Genomic DNA, 21,368 nt, shown 5'->3' with positions numbered 1-21,368 from the left:
AATATTTTTTTGTTTCAGTTATAACTGTGCTTATTGATGCTGAAATTTTGCCATTTGTGGCCAGTGAGGTGCTCCTTTCTTAATTGTTCTTGTCTTTATATACATATTATGCTTTTGTTAGTTTTTAGTGTGATAAATATTCCAGTCTTTGTGTATTTCAGCCTGAAATCTGGAATCAGCCATTTTTAAAGGGTGTTTTTAGAGCAGAATCTGGGCACTATATTACGTTCGTGCATTTTGAATAACTTCTTTGGCTTCTCCAGCTGCCATAAGCACTTTCGACTTGGGCCTTGCAAGTGACCTAATTATTCTAGTTTGTGCTTTTGTTGCAAAGTTGCATTGGTTTTCAGCAGTCTTACCTCATCCTTGTTTTTCCAATCCACTCTACTATTTTCAGGTTTTGGTCTTGAAGAATCTGAAGATTTTTAGTAAAGTAAACTATGTTGTGGTAGAAGTGCCTGTAGTTTGAAAAGGACAGCACTTTATAGTGATAACAGTTTATATATTGCGGGCTGAGCTTTAAACTTAGGCATAAAATATTATTAACTCTTAATTTTTAGTGATATTTAATGGGGAATTCTTTTCATTTCTGTTTTGAGGATACTGGGTAGTGAATTGATTGAAGGAAATAGTGTCATAATTTTACTTTTATTTGTTTTATTTTTAATTCTTAATAAACATATGATTTTCCTTAATTAAAAGTTCTTCCCCTTTTTCTTTTTTCTATAGCCTCAATAACCAGCTTTCTCACCGTGTTAGCTTGGTATCCCAACACTTTGCTCCGGACATGGTGCCTTGTGCTTCACAGTCTAACACTCATGACAAATATGCAGCTTAACCGTAAGTGTAAACATTTATTCCTTTACATCTGATTATTCCTTTAAATCTCTGACCTATACCTCTTTATTCTTACTCTCAGATTCTTAAGATTTTTCCAAGAAGTGATGCAGTCATGAAAAGATTAAGTTCCTTATTTGACTATACCTCTTCTGATTTTGTTCTTATGTATCTTAGGCTTTGTTCTTACTTTGATAATATACTCTCATCTACCATCATGAGTTCTATCATAGTTTTGCTTTGTAAAAGCTTACTACTTCTTAAAATGAAACTGATTGCTTTTAGAGTACAAAAATCAAATGTTTACTGTTTTATGTTATTCTTTTTAAAGTAGCTTTGTGCTTAAAATGATTTATAAATCATTAAAAAATGATTTATTATATTAAGAACATGCATGATTAGTTTACCCCATTTAAAAGCTCTATTCATAGAATATAATTGCTTTTTCTCAGATTGTGGTAATAGGTTTTCTACTTTCCTTACTCCACTCCATTTTCTTCATTATAATTAAGATAGTAAAATAATTTCTGCATCTTTTTAGTTAGAACTTTTAGTGCTTTCTAAGGCTTTATGTATCCTGAAGTCATGAAGATTATCCCACATTATCTTCTATAGTGCCTATTGGTTTTATTTTTCACATTTAGGTGTGGGTTTTTTTTTTTTTTTAAAGATTTTATTTATTTATTTGCCAGAGAGAGACACAGTGAGAGAGAGGGAACAGAAGCAGAGGGAGTGAGAGAGGGAGAAGCAGGCCTCCTGCTGAGCAGAGAGCCCAATGTGGGGCTCGATCCCAGCACCCCGGGATCATGACCTGAGTCAAAGGCGGACGCTTAATGATTATGCCACCCAGGTGCCCCTAGGTGTGGGTTTTATCTGGGATTCTTGAGATTGTTGTGAGGTAGGGATGAAAGTTGACAGTAGACAGTAAAGACTAGCCATTTATGAATTGAAATCATTCTGTCTATACGTTATGATAAGGTGGGTAAATTTCATCTGTTTGAAATTAATTTCATTAAATAGAAAGCTCTGTCACATTGATAAAATGTGTCAGTTTAAATGCTATTCCTTTTTTTCCTCTGGAATCTGTTTTCCAAATACGGGGTCAGAAACATCACTGTCTCATCATATTGAAGATCAGTTTAACTCAAAGGATATTTTATTCCGTTCAGAAAACTGGTGTGTTATGTGTGTATCATTTAACAGTGTACAGCCATTATACTACTGACTTGCAGAAGTGAGTAGTTGTTGCCTGGATTTATCTTAGAAAGCAGGGTTGAAATTTACCCAAAAAGGGGCGCCTGGGTGGCTCAGTCATTAAGTGTCTGCCTTCAGCTCAGGTCATGATCTCAGGGTCCTGAGATCGAGCCCTGCATGGGGCTCCCTACTCAGCAGAAAGCCTGCTTCTCCTTCCCCCACTCCTCCTGCTTGTGTTACCTCTTTCACTTTGTCTCTGTCAAATAAATAAATAAAATCTTTTAAAAATTATTAAAAAAAAAAAAAGATTTGCCCAATAAGTAGATCCCTATTTCTGAAAGAGGGAAATAATTACCAAGAACAGGCTCATCAAAAGGTCAGTAAGCATTTAATTACTTGTTTTCCACTTGACTGTATACTAAATAAGATGCACATTAAGCCAGCCATTTAATAGATAAGAGAAGGAAGATGGATGAAAATAGGGAAGGAGTCCAACTTAGTAAATACAGTAGAAAATCAGACCCTTTTAATAATCTAACCCACTCCCAGGGTGCCTGGGTGGCTCAGTTTGTTAGGTGTCTGCTTTTGGCTCCAGTCGTGAACCTTTGCATCCCTTGCATCTGGCTCCCTGCTCGCAGGGAGTCTGCTTCTTCCTCTCCCCCTTGCCTCTCTGGTGTTCGCTCTCCTCTCTCTCACTGTCTGAAATAAATGAATAAAATCTTAAAAACAAAACAAAACAAACAAAAAACCCCCTAACTTCCAGGAATTTGTGAGTTTTCCTTGAAACCAAAAGATACTTTATATACTGTATTTCTTTTGTTTAAGGGTCCATTTGTAAAAAGCTTTTTTTTTCCCCCTATGTTTTACAGCGGGTTCAAGCAATGCCATTGCAACTCAGGAGAGTACTGCTCATCTGCTGGTTTCAGATCCAAACCTGATTCATGTCTTAGTGAAATTTCTTTCCGGCACCAGTCCACATGGAACAAATCAACACAGTCCGCAGGTACGATGACTTTTGAAAACTAGTGATAGGCCCAGATTATTCAATAAACACTTTCGTAAAGAAAAACTTAATGCGCCTAATATGTAAAATTTTCATTGCTAAGGTATTGTTAGTATTTTATGTATCAATGTAATATGAAATGTTTTGTATAATATATAATAGCTATATTGAAACTGAAGCATAGGAAGTAGTAAATTTTCTTTTGAATTTTTACTGGATTTTTATGTAGGTATGTATTTTTGGCATTAATTTTGGATGATTTAAGAAACATTCTGAAAAAAATACCTGAAAGGGAAGCATTTCAGAAATTTTAGAATGAATAAAGGTTTTACAAATAATGTACCATTTTAATGACCTCTATGTCAAGATTGATAATTTACCTAACTTAGTTATTTTGGAATATTAAATATATTGTTGAACAAAAAAATAACAAGAAGTATTGCTCAGAACTTCCAGACATTTTTAATCTTACTATAAGCTTCCTTTATATCAATTAATGTCTTGCTACACTGTACTGTTTGTAAAATATTTCTACTTCATTTTATTTCTTTTTATGTAAAATACATATTTTGTGTTGATGGTGTCTTTTCAATGCAGGTTATGCAACATTACTGTCTTTTTAAACTTACCTTCTTAAATTCTTCTCTGGATTTGCCATTAGACAAATTCTCATTTAGCTATCTACTCTGTAATAGTACCTTCCTTTCTAATGTTTCATTTATTCAGCAAGCTTTTAAAAAGAGGCTACTGTGTGCTAGGTCCAGGTATTGTTCTAGGCGCTGGTGATGTAAGTCATACCAAACCAAGTCTCTAACTTCTTACAGCTTAAATTCTGTTGGATATGTTTAGTCAGTACTCTCATATTACATATACTTTTCATTTTGCAGATCACAATAAAACAAATGACAGAAGGATGAAAATAAGAGCAGAAACTATTCTAGTTAGGTGGGGCCAGAATGTTGGTGGAAGCAGAGGCCTATTATCAAGGGATTATTGTACATAGAGATACATGAATTTGGAATGTGAAGATTCCTGGGATCATTGATTGTAATAACTTCATTATTTTACATATAAGAAAAGATGCATTATCTGCATTGCCCACAATTACACAACTTACTAGCAGTAGATCTAGGTGTTGGAGAGCATGCTATTGTATAAAATAGAGTTGTTTTCTTCGCGCTTTTGTTTTTTTAAAGGCAGAATAAAGTTACTGAAAATCAAACTTTCCTCTGATATCTTCATTGTATGCAGGAAGTTTTGTTAAGCATGCTATGATTTATGTGCTCAGTATTAGAAATTAAGTTTATCTAACTTTAAAACAGTTTCAAGAATTATATTACATTTTATTTTACCAAAACTCCTGCCAGTTTTTATGATCATAGCAAATAGGAATAGAATAAAATCACATGGAGAGTTGTTACAAAATGCTCAAAAACATACCTCATATCACTTAGTGTGGCTCTCACCATTTCTTTCTTTGATGAGACAGAAGTTTGGGAAAGCATTCTTTTATGAATTGGTACAGTTTTTTTTTGTTTGTTTGTTTGTTTTTTTTACCTTTAGAGCTTTTTCTTTGTGCTTTTGTTTTTTTCATTCATGGTAGTATTAGAAGCATGACCATTTGTGGATCACTTAACCTCTTTGAGTGCTTCTGTTTTGAAATGGATAATAAGGGTGTTTGGGAAAATCAGTGCAAAAGTTCTTTGTACTTTTGAAAGCATTATGAAGGCATTTCTTGTGTAATTCGGGTGTTTTTTTTTTTTTCTGTTTTGAGTTCTATAAACCTACTATAAGTTCTAAACCATAGTGATAAAGTTATTGATACTAGAATTTATGATTTTCAGTTTAAATATGTTCAGACCTAAAAAAATTAATTGGTTTTCTGCTATCACTATTTATATTTTTATTCTTTATATGAAAAGTTAAAAGAGTATAGTGCTTGATTTCACACTTGATAACATTTATAGAATTATTCATTAAAAATTATAAGTAAAACATTTTCCATTCTCTTCAGGTTGGTCCAACAGCTACACAAGCTATGCAAGAATTTCTTACCCGGTTACAAGTGCATCTTTCTTCAACATGTCCTCAAATATTCAGTGAATTTTTGCTCAAGCTAATTCATATACTTTCAACAGAAAGGTAAATTTCAGTGGATACTTAGATCCTGATATAGAAGTAATATGTGATCCTTTAGATTAACTCTCCCTTACCATTTGTTGTGGGGTTTGTCCGGAACAGATAAGGAGTATAGTAGGGATTAAGGGGGAAAGGCTAAGGGTTTATCCATTGCTCTCCTGACTGTTTTCATTCCATTTTATTATGGCTCTCTCGGATTCCTGAACTCTATGAAAGATACACAGTGCATCAAATCTCTACTTGCTTTTAATGATTTTGTAGATTACTGAAATTTACTGAAGCTGTTTAAATTGTTCTAGAATACAGAGAGAGTATTAAAGCTACCAAGGATTTTACTTGAAACCAGTATGTAAGAAAACCTGAAAAAAAATAGCTTAAAAAAGAAAATTACAGGGATGCCTATGTGGCTCAGTCAGTTAAGTGTCTGCCTTTGGTTCAGGTCATGATCCTGGGGTCCTGGGATTCAGCTCCACACTGGGCTCCCTACTCAGTGGGCATCTGCTTCTCCCCCCACCCATACTCTCTCTCTCAAATAAAAAAATAAAATTTTTAAAAAGAAGATAATTACATACCAGTCTCATAGAGAAATCCTAAATAAATTTATTAACAAAATCAGGCAGTATGTTAGAAGAATAAATTGTGACCATGAGTGGTTAAAAACCGTAATATGTATCATATTAGTGAATCATTATCTTTATACTGTAAGATATTTCATAAAATCAACATTACTTTCTGATGAAAATATTTTTTTTACAGAGAGAGCAAGAGCACATGGGGGTGGGGCAGGTGGGAGGGGCAGAAGGGAAGAGCGGATTGCAAATAGGCTTCTTGCCTCTCAGTGAGCCCAGCATGGGCCGATCTCACTTCTCTGAGACCATGACCTGAGCCAAAATCAAAATTCAGATGCTTAACCAGCTGAGCCATCCAGGAGCCCCATATTTTCTGTTTCTTGAGAAAGTCTCTAGTTCCTGATAAATTAGCTAGGAGCTTTTCGGTAACTTAATTACATGACTGAAACGAAATACCCAGTCTTATTATAAAGAGGGCATTCAGTTTTATCAGTAAGTGTTTTGCAGATACTTTCTATCAATCTGTGGATTGTATTTTCATTTGAACAATATCCTTGAAAAAACAAGTTTTCTATTTTGATGAAGTCTTACTTGTTTGTCAACCTTTTCTTTTGTATATTATTTTTGTGTGATTAAGAAAAAATCCTTGCCTAATCCAAGGTCAGTACAATACAAATGATCTGGTATAGTTTTCTTCTAGAAATTTTATAGTTTTAGTTCTTAGATTTAAGTTTATGTTGCATTTGGGTTGAAGTTTATTCTTTTGCCTGTGGATGTCCAATTGTTCCTATGCTGTTTATTGTAAAGACTGCTTTTTTCATTGAATTCTTTTTGTATGCATTTTAAAAATCAGTTGACTATATTTGATTTGTACTGTTTCTGGACTTTATTCTGTAGAACTGATGTTTGTGTCTATACTTTTCCAATACCTTATTGCCTTGGTACCGCCATAGTTTCTTGAAATCTGGTAGTGCAGATTTTCCAACTTTGTTCTTTTTTCAGAATTGTTTTGGCTGTTCTAGTTCCTTTGCCTTTCCACATAAATTTTAGAATACATTTACTGATTCTTGTCTGCATTGCTCAAAATAAAACAAAATAAAACCCTTCTGGGCTTTGATTGAGAATCCATGGATCTACAGATCAGTGTAGGAAAAATTACATAGCCTCTTTGGATTTTTCTTTATATACAGTCATATGGTCAGTGAATGAAAACAGTCTCATTTCTTCCTTTCCAGTGTGTATGCTTAGCCCCTAAGCCCTGCCCTGCCTCCTCTCTTACTGTACTGGTTAGTACTTCCAACATGATTGATCGAAGTGGTTAAATTTGCCCTCTTTTTTTCTCTTTCTTGAAGTAGAGGTCTTTCAGAAGTAGAAATGTTACTAGCTGTAGCTTCCTTTATAGATGCCTCATACCAAGTTGAGGAGGGTTTTTTGTGTTTTTTAATTTGCTAAGGCTTTAAAAAATCATGTATTACACTTGGATTTTGTGAAATGCTTTCTCTGTATCTTTTGAAGTGATCATGTGTCATTTCTTGAATGATCTATAAATATGGTGAATTTACATCGATTATTTTTTTAAGTATTGATCAATATGTACTGAAGGATATACTCACTGAGTCATGAGGTTTTATCCTTTTCATACTTGCTGAGTGGAATTAGTTAACATTTTGTTGATTTTTGAATCTATGTTTTTTTGAGGGATGTTTGCATTTTCTTATAATGTCCAGTTTTTATATAAAGTGCATTTTTATATATTATATATATATAATTATTATATATTATATATATCTTTTATATATATTTCAGACTCATAAATTGGGGGATCCCTTTTCTATTTTATGAAAGAGATTGTGTAAAACTGGTAGTATTGCTCACTTAAATATTTGATAGTTTTCGCCACTGAGGCATACTGAGTCTGGAGTTTTCTTCTAGGAAAAAATATTCCATTTATTTCATAGGTGAAGGATTATTCAGGTTTTCTACTTCTTAAGTGATATTTGGCGGTTTGCATCTTGAAGGAATTTGTTCATTTCTCCTATGTTGAAATATTGGTACTATTTCCTTATTATCCTTTTAATGTTGATAGGTTCTAGTTTGATTCCTTTTTTTATTTCTAATTTTGATAATTTTTATATATTTAAATAGGTCATTCTTGCTAGAAGTTTATCAGTATTACTGATATTTTCAGAGAATGAACATAAAGCTTTGCCATCCCCTTCAGTCCCTTGCTGACACTTTCCAAAGTCAGCATCAGAGTCACAGGTTTAACTCCTCAGTCCCATAAGACTTCCCTCACTTGAGAGGGCACTTGTAAGTCCTAGGTCCCAGGCTATCGTGCTTCTGTCAGATTTGGGTACAAATCCAGAGGTTCTCACAGCACTCTCTTCAGTTTTGATAATTTGTAAAAATGACACATAGAACCCAGGAAAAACACTTTACTTACATTTACTGGTTTATTATAAAGTATGTAAATCAGGAACAGCCAAATAGAATAGATGTATAGGGCATTGTGTGTGGCAAGGGGGTTGAGGAGGTTGGGTGCTTGTGATTGGGTTTGAACACCAAGGGTTCTGTGTTATTACCCTTGCATACACCAGGGTGTACCAAGTTGTTAAATATTTTAGCTGAATTCTTCTTACTCATTTGAATGTTGCCAATGTCTCTTCTCAAATTCTGCCACAGGAGAGCCTATGCTCCTTGGAGGTGCCTATCTTCTCATGGATTTTAAGCTGTCTAATGGGTTTATAGACTTTATAGCTACTTTGAATTTCTCTTGTTAATTTGGGGGGCACTGTTCTTTCCAGCTTTTTATGTCTTAGACATGAGCAAAACCAGAGAGCATTTAATTTTGATGCATAAGAATTATTTGACCGAATCTTAATTTTTAAAAATCATAGTCAGTAGAGAATGTTTAAAACAGCACCATTTGAGGGTATGAAAAACCAGAGTTTATTCCATTATGAGGAGTGCCATGTGATGCTGAAATGTTTTAGTCTGGGGTTTCAAAATCACCTCTTTGATTTACTTGTCTTTTCCTTTTTTATTTGGAAGGGAAGTCATTTTTTATTTTGTGTAAAATGGAGAAGAGAGTACGAATGACTCAGGAAGAGATGGAAACCATTTGCTGCAAAATGAAAGTGTGAATACTGAGAGTTTAATTGCTAGCTTTCTGGTGTTGTGATGGTTACTTTCTAAAAAGTTTAACCGGATTAATTTTTAATCCTCTTATCTTTTTTGCAGGGGTGCTTTCCAGACAGGCCAAGGACCTCTTGATGCCCAAGTAAAGCTCTTAGAATTTACTCTGGAGCAGAATTTTGAAGTTGTTTCCGTTAGTACTATTTCTGCTGTCATAGAGTCCGTCACCTTTTTAGTGCACCACTATATCACTTGCTCAGACAAAGTCATGTCTCGAAGTGGCTCTGATAGCTCAGTGGGTGCTCGAGCATGCTTTGGGGGACTCTTTGCCAACCTCATTCGTCCAGGTGATGCAAAAGCAGTTTGTGGCGAAATGACAAGAGATCAGCTCATGTTCGATTTGTTAAAACTGGTAAACATCTTAGTACAGCTGCCTCTTTCAGACAACAGAGAATACAGTGCAAGAGTGTCTGTGACCACCAATACAACAGACAGTGTTTCAGATGAAGAGAAAGTCTCAGGAGGCAAAGATGGTAATGGAAGCAGTAGTAGTATTCCAGGATCACCTGCATATGTCGCTGACTTAGTGTTAGCCAACCAACAGATTATGAGCCAGATTTTGTCTGCTCTGGGCCTGTGTAATAGCAGTGCCATGGCGATGATAATTGGTACGTATTGAGAATATTTAATTTTATGCTTATTCCTGGTATTGTATCTCTTTTCTTGAGCAACATATAGATTCATTTTTTATCACCTTATAGTATAAAGCTACTTTATTGCAAACTTCTTAGCATTATGTAAGTGAAAACTTATAGAGTGGCTTCTGTCAATAAGTGAAACTGAAATTAGGAAGAATTTGAGTGTGAGTTTTGGAAATTATGGAAATTTTGGAAATTACTAGCCAAATAACTTACAGTTTGTTAAATTAAGGAAAAAAAACAGTCTTCTAAGTAAGGTACCACAATTTATAGTTGTACATCTCTAATATTTTATAGATAAAGGATTCTACATCAAATTTTGTATTAGGGAACCAGTAAGGTTTATTTATTCACATTTTATTAAGAAGTGAAATATAAAATTTTATCCAAAGTGTAACAATTTCTGTGACTACATACCAATGTAAAATTTCTATATTGTTGCCTATTTGAAAGATAATATCTTGTGTTAATTTTTTTCAAATAATTAAACTTCTGTAAATTGTGAAAAAGTTCATTCCAGTCTGTTTTTACTTAATTCTCTGTGTTAGGGAAACAGTCATCATATCTTTTTTTTTTTAATTAGATGATTTGAAGTGTAGTTATGTACCCACATCACTGTCTCTCCATTTCCTTTCTTCTCCGTACATAGCTAATGTGTAAGATGACGTTGCTGAGTCACAGAGCAACTTCTTTTTATTGTCACCAACAATAGAGGTATCTCGTGTAAGAAGGTATCCAAAAATACACTTTACTGAATGCTATGATAAATACCTCGGTTTAACGGATAGATATATAAACATATACATACATGTACACACACACACACACACACAACTGTAAATAGCCATCCTTCAGTGGTTTCAGGAGAAATGACTTCTAAGCTTCTATTTTAATTACTGGTTTTTAAGGATATACTTTTCAAAAAGTGTATAATCTTTTATTTAAACTAGGAGCAAGTGGATTACATCTTACCAAACATGAGAACTTTCATGGTGGGTTAGATGCCATATCAGTTGGGGATGGATTATTTACCATACTGACAACCCTCAGTAAAAAAGCTTCTACAGTCCACATGATGCTGCAGCCAATTTTAACCTACATGGCCTGTGGATATATGGGCAGACAAGTAAGTTCAATCCAGCAACTATTTCAGTAATGTAAATAGTTTGTAGCAGTGGAAATAGAGAATTATTTATAGAACAGAGAAGAGAGAACTCATATCATATATTGTAAAAAGAGCAGCAGCATTAGGTGAGAACTGTAGACTATTCCTAGAAGTTAGAATGTAATATTTGCTAGAGTTGATATTGTCAAAAATGACTACAGTGATAGAAGAATAAAAAACATTTAACATATTGTTACATTTTAGACTTTTCCCCCATTGTCTGAAGAAATAGTTCTTTCTTTTCCCCTGCAAATAGCATAGTTGAATACCAAAATGTTCTCTGTAGATGTTACATATGAAAATTTAATGCACCCTTTTTTCAAGATACATTGCATGTTTAGTTTCCTTTCAGCTGAAAGGGATTTGGGTAGTTTTAAAAGAAAACTAGGTTAAAATATTATTGCTTTTTTTTTTTTTAAAGGTTTTATTTATTTGACAGACAGAGATCACAAGCAGGCAGAGAGGCAGGCAGAGAGAGAGGGGGAGAAGCAGGCTCCCCGCTGAGCAGAGAGCCCGATGCGGGGCTCAATCCTAGGACCCTGGGATCATGACCTGAGCTGAAGGCAGAGGCCCAGCCCACTGAGCCACCAGGCGCTCCTATTATTGCTATTTATCTTTCCTTATAAAATTAAATTGTAGGAACCAGAGTGATTATTTTAACTTCTAGTCTATTTACCAATTTTTTTCAAATATAGGTTTTAAAATATACTTCTTCAAGGAGTATTTTGTTAGTGTAAAATTACCATTTTCTTAAAAATTTATTGCATTTGTGTGTGTTTTTCCATGAGTAGATAGAAAGATTTAAGAAGGATTCATTTTTTTTTTTAAAGATTTTATTTATTCATTTGACAGGCAGAGATCACAGGTAGGCAGAGAGGCAGGCAGAGAGAGAGAGAGAGAGGAGGAAGCAGGCTCCCCGCTGAGCAGAGAGCCCGATGCGGGGCTCGATCCCAGGACCCTGAGATCATGACCTGAGCCGAAGGCAGAGGCTTTAACCCACTGAGCCACCCAGGTGCCCCAAGAAGGATTCATTTTTAAATGAAATTAGCATCTAATGGAAAACAAAGTAAATGCACATTAAGGTCAAAAATGAAAGTAGTAGGTACAGACAGATGCTTTAAAAAAAATATTCTGAGTTCAGAGAGGACACTGTACACTTCCTTTCTGATTCAGGTAAGATTTCTTAGGTATTTTGGCAGATATGTTGTATATAGTGATTTAGATTAAGGCTGCCACGAATCATTAACTATAAAAGAATATTACATTTAATAAGTTATTGTTCTGATTCACAGGAAATTCATAATTAAGATTTTTAAAGTCACAGTATACTTTTTTTTTCCCCCCTAGGGCTCTCTTGCTACCTGTCAATTATCTGAACCATTACTGTGGTTTATTTTGAGAGTATTAGATACTAGTGATGCCTTGAAAGCATTCCATGATATGGGTAAGATAAGTTCCAAAAATTGTCCTTTAGTATAATCATGTGATAAGGTATGATCTCGTTTTTGTAGTGCTCTGCAAAAGGTGACTTAGTGTCAAACTATCTTAAGATAATTTTCATTTGGTGTTCTTTGTAAATTTAGGTGGTGTTCAGCTGATTTGCAACAATATGGTTACTAGTACAAGGGCTATTGTAAACACCGCAAGAAGTATGGTATCGACTATTATGAAATTCCTTGACTCTGGTCCAAATAAAGCTGTTGATAGCAGTTTGAAAACAAGAATACTAGCTTCTGAGCCTGACAATGCAGAAGGGATCCATAACTTTGCACCCCTGGGTAAGAAAAGAATTATTAAATCTTTTTTTTTTTTAAGATTTTATTAATTTATTTGACAGAGAGATCACAAGTAGGCAGAGAGGCAGGCAGGCGGGAGGGGGAAGCAGGCTCCCTGCTGAGCAGAGAGCCCGATGCGGGGCTCGATCCCAGGACCCTGAGACCATGACCTGAAAGAGCTCAACCCACTGAGCCACCCAGGTGCCCCAAGGATTATTAAATCTTATTGGTATTGGTTTAGAGTTTATTTAGCTGGTATGAAGCAAAAATAGTTGTTGAAGTAAGTTGATCATGTTACAGTAACGCCAATTACAAACAATTGGTTGATTAGAAGCAAGTTTTTAATGGTTTTTTAGCAATCACATTTGTTTTTATTTCTGAGTTAAATAGTAAAACAGTTTGTCAAACTAGCACATTCTTACGTCAGTTTTCATTGTAAATGAAAATGAAATGAAATGTAAATGAAAAATGTTCAAAGGACTTGTTCCTTCTTATTTTGAATGATTTTTTTAAGTAGCCTCAGATTTAGTTACTCCTTTTCCCAGTTTAGATAGTTTCCTTATATATATTTCTTTTCATGTTTCTGACTCAAGAGTAGTGACAACTAAGATAAAGGTGATTCTTTTCAAGTTGAAGGTTTTCTTGAACATAGTATTTTTACTTAAATTATTTGAGAGTTGTGCTAGATTTGTTGTTACTGCTACTTTAATTTTCATTCAACATGTGAGTACAAAGAAATTAGACAACAGTAATGAACTTGTCACCTTGCAAGTTGACTAGCTCACACTAAATGTACTAATAAGTACATTCGTAGTATCATATGTTCATGGTTCTAGCTAATTTTTCTAGTTTTAATTATTATGATTTGAAACTTCTTGGTGTTTTATTTGGTTTCTTCTATGAAGTTCTTTTTATATTTAAAATCTCTTCTGTAGGTACAATTACATCTAGCAGTCCTACTGCCCAACCAGCTGAGGTGCTTTTACAGGCCACGCCACCCCATAGAAGAGCTCGCTCTGCTGCTTGGTCCTACATCTTTCTGCCAGAGGAGGCTTGGTGCGACCTTACCATTCACCTTCCTGCAGCAGTGCTTCTGAAAGAGATACATATCCAACCGCATCTTGCATCTCTTGCAAGTGAGTCATATTTTTTGTAAAGAAGCATTATGAAAATAAACTATAATTGAGAAACATTTAAAAATAAGAAAAATAGGGGCGCCTGGGTGGCTCAGTGGGTTAAAGCCTCTGCCCTCGGCTCAGGTCATGATCCCAGGGTGCTGGGATCAAGCCCCGCATCGGGCTCTCTGCTCAGCAGGGAGCCTGCTTCCCCCTCTCTCTCTGCCTGCCTCTCTGCCTACTTGTGATCTCTGTCTGTCAAATAAATAAATAAAATCTTAAAAATATTTGGCAAACAGTGATACACTTTGTTATGATTCCCCGAATGCTTACTTTTGAAGGTTTTTTTTTTTTTTATAATACTCAACATTACCACGAAATCATTTCTCATGAGCTAAATCGTCATGGCTGTTCCCTTCAAACAAGTAGAATGTTTCATGAAATCCAAACAGATATCTTTCAGTTATATATAATTTTGCCTTGCCTTTCTTCCTAAATTAAGCTGTAATGTTGAGATTAGTTTATACACCCATAGATAGCAATGTTATTTTCTCTATCCCTGTCCTTGGTGCTAGTCCTATAATGTGAAATTAAATCTATTAGACGTATTGGTCTTTCCCCCCTTCCCATTATAAGTACGTGTACAGGATATTTTATTGTAATATTTTGCATATTACAGTGTGAATTTTTTCACTTTGTACTATTTTGAATATCATTCATTTGATGCTTTTCCATTGATAAGTTTTGCCACTTTCCAAGGTAAGTCATTCAAAAGAATTTTTAGAAAACAAGTTCTACATTAAGAGGAGCAACAACTCTTTCAAGTATTCATAAAGGAATGTGAAATACTATTTTGCATTTTTTTATCCCCACATTCTTTCAGTATAAACATAGTGATTTTTACAGAATTGTTGAAATTGTCACATTCATTTATGTTGCTGATTAATTCTCATTATTGTCAGATGTCACTCAATAATTGGATGAAGAACTGTGGGAAACTTTTTAGATCCTGGCATACGTGGAAGAAGAAATGTTCCACTTGCAAGATTAGACTACCGTTAATTTTTTTAGACTACTGTTATTTTTTAATATACTTGTGGCATTCACGCTTAGATAAAAACCAGTATAATGAATATAATGGCAGAAGGAAAATGCGTGAATTCATAGTGTTTTAGCAGATCAAAAACTACTGTATTACATAGTAAAATATAAGTATTAGATGTATTCCTCTAAGATGAGGAAGGAATTGATTTTATTTAGAAGGAGTTAAGAGTGGTCCGTGTACATCGTGGCTTTGAAGTGAATTTGCACATGGGAACTGGGATAGGAAGAGTGTTACAGGGATGAACTCTGTTCATTATAAAAAAACACTAGTTTTGGGGGCACCTGGGTGGCTCAGTTCAGTTAAGCAAACTCTTGATTGTGGCTTAGGTCATGATCTCAAAGATCATGAGATTGAGCCCTGTGTCGGGTTCCACACTGGGCTTTGAGTCTGCTTAGGATTCTGTCTCCTCCTCTCCCTCTGCTTATACCCCCATGACGCCCCCACTCCTTTTCCCCCAACCCGCCACCCACCCTACTCATGCACACGCACGTGCGCATACACACACACACACACACACACACACACTCACTCTCTCTCAAAAAATCACTAGGTTAGGTGTGCCTACTATAACTGTGCTTAATAAAACATTTTGGTGTTAATATTGGATTGGAGCAGAAATTGAAGATATGTTTTGTTCCACTGGAAATAACATAGCCTTTAGAATCAAATATGGGCTTGAATATAAAATGTGCCATTTGTTCATGTGAGAATTTGGATTATTTAATCTCTTCACCTTTGTCAATTTGTGTAAAATTTGGATAATACTTTTCTCAAAAGTGAAGATTAAATTTCAAAATTGGTAAGACATGTCTAGTTCTCGGTGTAAACCTAGCATGTAATTGGCATATAGTAAAAGTTACTTCCTAATTTTATAATTGAAATTAAAATTAAGATAAATGTTCAAAGGTCATTTTAGTTAATAGCTACACTTTTTTTTTTTCTTTTTAAGATTTTATTTATTTGATAGAGAGGACAGACAGCGAGGGAGGGAACACAAGCAGGGGAAGTGGGAGAGCGAGAAGCAGGCTTCCCGCCAAGCAGGGAGCCCTATGCGGGGTTCCATCCCAGGACCCTGGGACCATGACCTGAGCTGAAGGCAGATGCTTAATGACTGAGCCACCCAGGCATCTCCCATAGCTACATTTCTTATATGGGGTACCATATTATGTTAGAAATAATTTTCCCATATGACTTCGTTGAGTCTACTTAAATTTTAGCAGAAAATGATTTAAAATAAAATCATCTGGATGTTTTCATTAAGTTTTGAAAGGGAAATAAAATATTAGAGGCAAAAGCAGCTTAACTCAGCTGTATTAAAAATCATTGCAGGGACACCTGGGTGGCTCAGTGGGTTAAGCCGCTGCTCAGGTCATGATCTCAGGGTCCTTGGATCAAGCCCCGCATCGGGCTCTCTGCTCAGCAGGGAACCTGTTTCCCCCCCCTCTCTGCCTACTGGTGATCTCTCTCTCTGTCAAATTAAAAAAAAAAAAAAATCATTGCAGTGTGGTAGTACTGAAATATGAGTTGGTAGAGAAGCACTTTGTTTTTTTATATTTTCTTTCCCAAATGATATAACAACAGTAAACCATGGCATATTAATAAAATGTCCCACATGGCTGGTACTAATTCTGAGTGAAGTAGAAATAATAGAGCAATTGCCAATTTGGCAGGTTTCTTTCTTGTAAAGACTGTAGAGTGTACATGTGTATTTTCAGTTAATTTTTTTTTTTAGGTGAATGTTAGAATTTTTAAAATACTCTTTCTGTTATATTGTAGATGTCATATTTTATGTTAGAAAATCGTTCCAAAATCAATTATTTTGAAGGTCATTGACAAAGTATGATGTGGCTTATAAATTTTCTTTTTGCAAACTCATAGTGAATATAACTAAAAGCTTCTGTTGTACTGGGATTTCCACTCAACCATGAAGTCTAGTTCACATTTTCTTTAGTAATTTTTGAATATTCTTTTCCTACAGCCTGCCCATCCTCAGTGTCTGTTGAAGTGAGTGCAGATGGGGTAAACATGCTACCTTTGTCCACTCCTGTTGTCACAAGTGGTCTCACCTACATAAAAATTCAGCTGGTAAAAGCTGAAGTAGCTTCTGCTGTCTGCCTTAGACTTCATCGCCCACGAGATGCCAGCACATTAGGCCTTTCACAAATTAAATTACTGGGCCTCACTGCTTTTGGTACCACTTCTTCAGCAACAGTTAATAATCCCTTTCTTCCATCTGAAGATCAGGTATCCAAAACGAGGTATGTTATGTATCTCATTTTTTAAAAAAGCTTTCTGAGCTTTTTATGAAATTATTTATTCTGTGGCTTCTTTTTTTTAGGGCTTAGGAAGTTCTTTGCTCCATAGGTAATTTATATAATACCATAGTTTTATTTGGTGCAATAGAGATACTAATTCTGTAGAACTGGAACTTGAGGCTGGTTAAAATTGAGATTTATGTGTGTTTAATTCTTGAGATTTAGACTGTAGGTTTACAGTGTGGTATATATGGGTATGGGTGTCTCTTCTTTGGATCACAGTCTAATATAAGACTTCCCTAGTGTCTGTCACTAGGATACATCTGGGCCATACAAATTGACCATATGGACAAGAGACTTAGTCATATGGTAATTCCTAAATGCCAATTGATATATAAGGATTAGCTTGGAATTCTATAAATTGACCAAGTAAACCAAGACCTGAATATATCCTTTTATTCACATTCATCTGGTAAATTTTGATGGTTGAAAATTTTATAGACTGGTTCTGTTGGAAGTTTTGCCTGATAAGAAAATTTAAGGTTTTTGTTTTATTCTCAAGCTGCCAAGACTTTATAATTTTGTACAGCTCTAATTTTACGCAGTTTGTATTTAAACATATAAATATATGGATACATAAAAACATTTTCTGACTAACTTAAAAGAGAAGCGTGTAGTTCCTAAATGGAATTAGTGGTTAAGTATCGTTTGTTCTGTTATGGAGAAAACTTACTGTGTTTAATTCCTTATTGATATTACAGCATTTTTTTTTACACAGTTTGCTGTTATTTATGAAACACAACGTGTGCTGATTTGTTTTATTTTACCCCAGAAATAATCTGAGCTACTTAAGTTTACCACATAAGCCATTTTGTGTTGTATATTTCAGTATTGGATGGTTACGGTTATTACATCATTGCCTTACTCACATCAGTGATCTGGAAGGAATGATGGCCAGTGCAGCTGCTCCCACTGCTAATCTGCTACAGACTTGTGCTGCCTTATTGATGTCCCCATACTGTGGAATGCATTCACCTAACATCGAGGTCGTGCTTGTAAAGATAGGACTGCAGTCCACTAGAATTGGCCTGAAGCTTATAGACATTCTTCTGAGAAACTGTGCAGCATCAGGCAGTGATCCTACAGGTGACAGTTAACTTTGATAGTTTAAGTTATACCTGTCTGCCAAATAATGACAGTTGAATTATGTGATCTCTGTAATTCAGCTTGTTTCTGAAATTAATTTCCTTTATGTTTTCAATGTTTTAGGGGTTGGTTTGTTATTTTTGTTGTAATTTATTGAAGAGTTATTTTTAATTAACAATTTAAAATTAAATTGAGCAAATCTTCTTATCCCATTTGCTGATTGAACAAACTTTCTTCTGGTTCTTTATGGCAAGATTTGAACAGCCCTTTACTTTTTGGAAGACTGAATGGACTCTCTTCCGATTCTACAATAGATATTCTTTACCAGCTTGGAACAACTCAGGATCCTGGAACAAAGGACAGGTATACATTGATCTTGTTTTTTGTTTAAGGGCACACATACACACAGTCACATGGTAGTCAGTATTACTTATAATTCTTTCTCCTTAGAGCATTTCATAAAAGTTAAGACTGTTGATTACATTGCACATTTACCTGTGTGCTTTACCTGATACTACTTCTAGAGATTTTTGTGAACATTTAACATAAATCTTTATGTATTAGGACATATTTTAAGCAAATTTGAACTCAAATAGAATTTTTAATATTATGTTTTCATTGGAATGAAATAAAATATTAGATATTTCTATGTGAACAGTGTTGTGATGAGATCTTTGTAAGTTGCAATGGTCTCATAATCATACTTCTGTCTTCGGTAGTATTTACTAACTGTCTGAATATAGGAATATTGTGTCCATATTAGGTGCGAAGACTGTTTTGACCATGGTAATAGTATTTGTTTTGTTTACTTATTATTACTTATAATATTCATTGACAGCTTTTCATTAGACTCTGCATTTTTCTCTCTCCTACCACAAAGTTAAACACTATCATACCAAGTAAATAACATCTAAACATTTCACCTAGATGTTTAGTGATGTTTTAGTGTAGGTAATTTCTAGATGAGTTTTACTAATGTAGTTCTTTTCCTTGATGTCTTCTACCTTCAAATTGATAAGAATCCCCAAGTATTTTTGAAACATGTTTTTATTGGTAAATTTTTGAGTGATGATTTGGCATTTTCTTTGATACATATCCTTTATATCAGAAGAACATTTATAGAGTACCTAACTCTATAAACAAATAATCTTTTGTTTTCTGAGTTATATCATCCTTTAATATTTTGATTAGCATTTGAGAACATTAGATATTTTATTAATTTATATATAAATTACCAAATTATTAATTTTTGTGAGTACTTAACTCATAAGTATTTACTAAGTAGCTGCTGTATGCCTGGCCAGATACTAGAGTGACCAAGTTAATTGAATCCAGCGTTTGGTTTGAGGAGTCAGGATACCGTCACTCACAAGGGAAGATTTACATAGATCAGACTTGGGAGTATATAGGAGAGTGTCAGGCGTGGAAGATGCCTCGTAAATATTAATACTTTAACCACTGATAATGTAATGACTTTTATTTATTTTAGGCTAGTTGCTTTCATATTTTATGATTAAAAATGTTTAAATGACATTTAGCCAAGTAAACTTATTTTCAGCATGACTTCAAAATATTAAATAAGCTGATTTCCATTAAGCTTTTTCCCTTACATAAATTACGTGGTCATTATATTTAAAAATAGAAATTTTTAAAAAAATATTTTTTGATAAAAGAAATTTGTGCCAAGTTTGAATTACAGTGATTAATAGGGTTAAAAAGAATATAAAAAGTGAGTTTTAAATATTTTTCTGGAAAAATAGTTTTCTTAAAATCTCTTACAGTTATTTGATTCTTTAATAGTTTTATGGTTTTTATCATAAGAAAATTGCTGTGAACAGAGTTGTTTTTACTGCATAATACTTTTAAAAATGTAACTGTTTTAGAACTGACATAATAACAAGATTGTTGGCTTCTATGGATTGAGAAAATCTTACTCCTCCCTAATTGCCTTATCTCTCTTCTCTTTTTCTGTCTTCTCTTAATTTCCTGTCATACAAAATTAATTAGCATTATTTACTTTACTACCCCCATTTCTTTTACCCTGAAGCAAAGAATCTTTTGATCTAAACTAGAAATGTGAAAACAAACAAAAATATAAACACCATGCTTTAAGAACTCTTATCTTATCATTTTCTGTATTTTACATAAACTCCAAAGCCTTATTGCTTTAAAAAGTATTGTTCTCAGTCAGTAGCCGCCTGCTCCAGGATGTTGAGGGTAGGGTGGCACTTGAAAAAAAAAGTACATATGTTGGGGCTTTATTCTGTTTTCACAGTGAAGGGGGATGGGTGCCTACTACTGGTATTTAATAGTTGGGGGCCAGAGCTATGGCACATGCCGTATTGCATGAGATTCTGCATAGTGAAGAATAAGCATCAGATTACTGCTCTCTGTTGTGTGGATTCATTACAAAATAAAATTTACAAGAGTGAATTTGTTAAGCTTTGTATCCTATAATTTCAGATAGTGATAGGTTTTTTTTTTTTTAACAAATGAGTTAAGAAATTAATCAGTATTTATAAAATTTGTAATATTATGTTATTTCAAACATTTTCATCAGTTGAGATTAGTAAGGTTATGGGAAAACTAGAACTACCACATTCTTTCTCCTTATATAACTTCCTTTTCCTTCCTATCTTAGATTAAAATTACCGAAAACAGTATATTATTCTCACATATACGTTGCTTACATGTAATGGTGATATTTATCCAAATTAAATGTTGGTTGTGGTATAATTGGTTATTTGAATTCATTTTCTTTTAAGAATCCAGGCCTTGTTAAAATGGGTCAGTGATTCTGCAAGAGTGGCTGCTATGAGGAGAAGTGGCAGGATGAGCTACATGTGCCCTAATTCTTCCACAGTAGAGTATGGTCTTCTTATGCCATCTCCTTCTCATCTTCACTGTGTGGCAGCCATTCTCTGGCATAGTTATGAACTGCTTGTAGAGTATGATTTACCAGCACTGCTGGACCGAGAGCTCTTTGAGTAAGTATTATTTTTTAAATCCTTTTTATCCCCAGTACTAGATAAAGCTTTATAGGTTTTCACTTGATGAAACAGTATTTTATATGCCTATTTGGTTAATAATAATACTTTGAAAGTAGTAGTTGAATATAGTCAGGTATAGTTTTGAAATTAGGTGTCACACAGATTTAATTAATTTATATTCATGTCATTGCCTGCTTTTCCTACCTAAGAACAGAGTGTTTTAATGTATGTGTTCCTCCAGT

General features: G+C 34.3%; 1 protein-coding gene across 2 annotated transcripts in view; it reads left to right on the top strand.

The window, feature by feature from the left end:
* The window catches only part of BIRC6 (baculoviral IAP repeat containing 6), a 234,697-nt gene that overhangs the window by 124,600 nt on the left and 88,729 nt on the right, over positions 1-21,368 (top strand). For both annotated transcript variants that reach the window (XM_080814319.1, XM_080814318.1), the window contains exons 43-54: positions 730-840; positions 2,901-3,034; positions 5,049-5,176; positions 8,983-9,545; positions 10,526-10,701; positions 12,088-12,184; positions 12,324-12,518; positions 13,451-13,651; positions 16,714-16,993; positions 17,880-18,136; positions 18,391-18,499; positions 20,902-21,123. In XM_080814319.1, the coding sequence (XP_080670445.1) occupies positions 730-840; positions 2,901-3,034; positions 5,049-5,176; positions 8,983-9,545; positions 10,526-10,701; positions 12,088-12,184; positions 12,324-12,518; positions 13,451-13,651; positions 16,714-16,993; positions 17,880-18,136; positions 18,391-18,499; positions 20,902-21,123 (2,473 nt within the window). The remainder of the gene's footprint in view (positions 1-729; positions 841-2,900; positions 3,035-5,048; positions 5,177-8,982; positions 9,546-10,525; positions 10,702-12,087; positions 12,185-12,323; positions 12,519-13,450; positions 13,652-16,713; positions 16,994-17,879; positions 18,137-18,390; positions 18,500-20,901; positions 21,124-21,368) is intronic.

Source organism: Martes martes, assembly GCF_963455335.1.
Source record: "Martes martes genome assembly, chromosome: 9".
Lineage (NCBI taxonomy): Eukaryota > Metazoa > Chordata > Mammalia > Carnivora > Mustelidae > Martes > Martes martes.
Note: the sequence above shows the minus strand (reverse complement) of the source record. Positions and strands in the feature narration are given on the sequence as shown.